The sequence below is a fragment of the Papilio xuthus genome, unplaced genomic scaffold (genome assembly GCF_000836235.2).
Source record: "Papilio xuthus unplaced genomic scaffold, Pxut_1.1 DF826115.1, whole genome shotgun sequence".
In the NCBI taxonomy this organism is placed as follows: domain Eukaryota; kingdom Metazoa; phylum Arthropoda; class Insecta; order Lepidoptera; family Papilionidae; genus Papilio; species Papilio xuthus.
The window spans coordinates 4,825,290-4,829,970 of record NW_013532534.1 but is presented as its reverse complement, the minus strand read 5'-3'; the positions used below and the strand labels follow the sequence as shown (position 1 = coordinate 4,829,970).

The 4,681-nt window shown below is 32.7% G+C and overlaps 1 protein-coding gene across 1 annotated transcript; it reads left to right on the top strand.

Moving 5' to 3' along the window:
• The first annotated feature begins 698 nt into the window (after window positions 1-698).
• Window positions 699-4,333, top strand: LOC106123288 (ornithine decarboxylase 2-like). Its single transcript, XM_013319527.1, has 10 exons — window positions 699-771; window positions 837-1,038; window positions 1,323-1,440; window positions 1,753-1,884; window positions 2,126-2,246; window positions 2,484-2,657; window positions 2,770-2,901; window positions 3,194-3,295; window positions 3,662-3,882; window positions 4,091-4,333. Exons 1-10 carry the CDS (start codon window positions 769-771, stop codon window positions 4,233-4,235), a joined length of 1,350 nt encoding a protein of 449 aa, XP_013174981.1. The 5' UTR covers window positions 699-768; the 3' UTR covers window positions 4,236-4,333.
• Window positions 4,334-4,681: the final 348 nt, after the last annotated feature.

Below are 4,681 nucleotides of genomic sequence, written 5' to 3'. Positions count from 1 at the left end.
ACATTCAAACTGTTAAGTACTTTTAAGTAGTGTTAATTATTAAACATATCTTTTTAGCAAAATATTTGGCTTCGACATTAATAATTTACACAAAGATAACAAAGTAAGCGTCAATTAAAATCCTGCTTCCCATACGGTAGAGACAGGTATTGATGGCGATATTGAAGTTCGGAATATTTTAACGTGACAAATGCCAAGACGAAAATAAGTTTATTTAAAATGAATTGAGGGACACTGGCGCGTTCTAAATAACAAATGGAAGGAAGTAGAGCATATATGGAAGGAAGAAATAATGGAAATATGGAAGATAAGTATAGGATGGTAACAAATATCTATGCAGTTGTTGTGAAAATAATTATTAAGTGAATTTATAGAAAATTGTTATTGAATCTAAGTTTATTAAACTTACAAAATGGATATACATGTAGAAGTGTAGAGAAACTTAGAAAATCGAATTTTATGTATACTTGTATTCTATTAATTAATAGTTTTAGAATACAAGTACCTATACTTAGCAAGATTAAATATATTAAAAAAAGGAAGGGATGTAGTGTATGCATAAACGTAGTGTTGTTTGTCTCGAGCGTACACGCCATAAGTACATGCCGGAGAGAGGGGACGTCAGTCGATGTCAGACCTTTGAGCCGGCAACACGTGTCGGTACGTGAACGAGCCAAATATAGCACAACGAATGCTACAACAACTATCATTAAAACCGTTGACTTCATCTCAATGTGCGAGACTGATAAAGCGTAACATAATTATTAAATGGTGAAATTAAATTTATTTTATTACAATTCTGTCTGCTATTAGTGACCTAAAATGTTTCCTTCCAGACAATGAACGGAGAGTTGCAAAATGGATTTGCGATGCATTCTGGTGCTTTTGTATTGGAAACGCACTCGCCTGCAGACATAGCGCGCACTCTGATAGACAGCGGCCGTCAAAAAGAACCATTTTACGTTTTCGACATGGACGAAGCTCATCGACGCATTCAACATTTCAAATCAAAGATGCCGAGAGTCCAAATATTTTACGGTATATGCTAGTGACGTTTAAAATCGCACTTTAGTTTAGTCATCATCAGCTTTCTATATATTCCGACTGAGGGGATTGGTGTCTACCCTAATTTACGAAAGACTAGGCCATAGTCAACCAAGCTAGCCAGTTGCGGTTTGGTTCATTCATAAATAACATTGAATCTTCGCAGATAATTGCAGGTTGCGTCACGATGTTTTCCTTTACTACGATACAGAAATGTGGGTTAACATTCGGTCGTCGTTTCACTTCTTCCTTAACGTATTCTTTGTAAAATATTTCAGCAATGAAGTCAAATGACTCTGAGTACATGTTGAAATTATCTATTGCGTCTGGACTCGGCTTCGACTGTGCGTCGCCTGGTGAAATTTACAAACTGAGACAGCTTAACGTCAACCCTAAGTATGTTTATTATAATTTTACTTTACTTATGGTTAAATTATCACTGAATTTTGTACTCACAATTATTTAATCACTACCTAAAATCCCTTAGTTGGAGGTGTTGACTCAGCGTTAGAGTAAAACACCGTCATGGGCGCTGTATAGGTTACTTACTTCTATAAAGTATTAATATTTTAAGAGTTCTGCCTCAGGCGCATAATTATCTTTTAATTTATTACATTTGTAGCTGACATAACTGAAATTAGCAGATAACATTTTTGGTACCAACTACTAGTTTAATATTATAAATTATGAACACTTTATCTTATTCAGGAGCATAATATATGCAATGCCATCAAAAACAGCCGAGCAAATGATTTATGCGCGTGACTCTGGGGTACTTCATACGACGTTTGATTCTTCCTATGAATTAAAGAAGATAAAACAGAATTGGCCAGATGCCAGGTGAGTTTCATGAACAATTATCTTATTTATAATATAAATGTTTAGATGAATGAATGGGTGGATAGATAGTATCTCCAGAACGGCTGCATGAATCTCGCTGAAATTTGACATATATGTAGAATATAGTCTGAAAGAACACATAGGCTACTATTTTTTTTTAATTCTGCCCGGACGTTGGCGATAGCTGTAAAGTAAATACAATTTAACGTTTTGAGCCTCTAGAAACTTTGTGATTTTCTAGATTGTTAGTAAGAATCCGTGTGGAGGGAAAAAGTGTGTACAACTTGGGAGACAAATTCGGCTGCGGTCACGATACTGAAGCTATCAAACTTTTAGATGAAGCGGCTGCTCTTGGTCTTAAGGTATTTAGCGACAAGAATCTCAAATCTTTCAAAAATGCTTACAATTTATTTGGCCAGTTTCCTTTAAATAAATTTTAATTAAAACTTGCTATGGGAGTCACAATAACGTAATTTTTATGTTTTGGAGCACCAGCTATCAGCGCCATTTATGTTTAATTAACAGGCATCATTTTTATTATTTGCGCCAATTAGCGATTTTTATTTTATTTTTATATTATTGCTGTCTTACTTTCCCAGGTAGTTGGAGTAGCCTTCCATGTAGGTAGTGCATGTTCATCAATTGACAGCCACGAGAATGGTCTCCGCTATGCAAGAGCTTTGTTTGAACACGAAGCCAAAGCAGGCAGACAGATGAAGATTGTAGACATTGGTGGTGGGTTTCTTAGCGATAGAACTGACAGAATTGACCAGGTTTGTTTACTTAACTATTGTATTATTTACATTGGGTTTCTATTGCCATAAAAATATGTGTATGATTTGATGAGATAAAATGCACGTTAATATTTATTTATCTTGTCTTTAGGTGGCGAATATAATTAACAAAGCACTAGACGAATATTTTCCTGATAAATCCGTGCAAGTGATAGCGGAGCCGGGAAGATATATTTGTGATTCTTCATACACTCTTTATTGCAGTATTAACAACGTAAGAAAGGTGGGTAAATATCACTTACTATTATAATATTATAAATGCCAAAGTTTAGATGGACGGATGTTTGTTTGAATGTATCTCCGGAACGGTTCAATAGATCTTTATGAAATTTGGTACAGATGTAGAACATAGTCTGGTAAAGCACACAAGCTACTTATTAAGATTTTTTTAATCCGCGCGGTTACAGTTGCGGGCGACAGCTAGTATATATAGATGGAGTTCTTACAAAACAGCAGCTGCGGTTATTGTTTTGTTTTTTATTTTATTTATTGTTATTTATTGTTTTAATCGTCAGGTTATAAAGGATAAAGAAGTTGTGAATATGATTTATCTGAATGATGGACTTTACGGCACTCTGAGATATAACGAATCATGGCATAAAGTAAAAAGATATCGGGTATGTATTTCAAGTCTTTTTTTGTACTTGCAATGTATCAAATGACATTTCTACGAATAACATAAGAAAGAAAGAAAAAAAGAAAGAAAGAAAGAAAAAAGAAAGAAAAGCTTTTAATATATGTAACAAAGATTAAACCAAGAAACAATAACTAACATAATAAAAATTGCACATAACTAAGAAATTAAATTAAACTTAAGTTACCATTTATGGTTAATTTGGATAATCTAGAGATGCCCACACTAGGCAATGCCTGTATCGTGGGCACCGATATTCAATCCACAAAATTACAACTTAAGTTTGAAATATTTTCTTCAAAGTTGAATTTAACATTTAAACTTGAAAACTTTACTACAAACTACATAGGTATCTACAGATGAAGAGACTTTAGAAAAGGCGATTCTCTGGGGACCGAGTTGTGACTCCACGGATCGCATTATGGAAAATTTCACGATACTTTTGCCACAATGTTCACCGAGCGATTGGCTCATATTACCAATCCAAGGCGCGTATTCATTCGGATTTGCTACTCACTTCTCTTGCCTACCAATGACAAGAACAAGAATTGTAATTAGTTCTGAACTTTGGTAAGGTATTTTATAATTTATTTCTTTTTTAAGATATCAAATTACAATTAATCAGAATAAATAAAGAATGAAAATGGTTATCTAGCTCTTTAGCTAGTGGAATATTCTAGAGGAAATTCTCACTTTTGAAGCTTGCTAACACGATTTCTGTTAAATAGTAATATCAATAACGTACTACTTTATTTTATTAGCATGTAACCTGTTTCAGGTACAAACTGAAAGATAGCAAAGTTTTCAAGACGTCCGATTTTGTAGTGAAACCGGATATCAATGAGCCCCTTCCAACTACAATGCCAAAAGTTATTACAGAAAACATTACGACAGATGTTAAGAGTCTGTTTTTATTAGCATAAATATAGCACAGCATCTCTTAAATTGATAATTTACTTATATTCTTGAAACTTTTAATGAAAAATTATTTCAAAACATAATACATCTGTATTTCTTATTAGTTTGTTATTTATTCTTATGTAGTACATAGTGATATTTTTATTATTTCATTGTCTAAGTAAACTGCTATGTTTAAAACATCGATGCATTATTAACAGCAATGTAGTATGCTATTGTTACAGCGAGTGACAATCTAGTTAACTCGCCTTTGTATTGTCCGTGATGTTAAAATAATCGTGCAACATTTCCTCATTAAAATTTAAATTTTCGTTTCATTATTACCATGTAAAGAGCTATAAAAACAGTTCACTTAAAAAGATTGTTATCTTATCTTTATATATATATATATATATATATATATATATATATATATATATATATATATATATATATATATATATATATATAA

Excerpts from the sequence above, each read along its gene's own strand:
- LOC106123288 (XM_013319527.1), top strand. Across the intron at positions 1,441-1,752 it reads CAGCTTAACGTCAACCCTAA|GAGCATAATATATGCAATGC; the intron begins GTATGTTTATTA and ends TATCTTATTCAG. Across the intron at positions 3,296-3,661 it reads ATAAAGTAAAAAGATATCGG|GTATCTACAGATGAAGAGAC; the intron begins GTATGTATTTCA and ends CAAACTACATAG.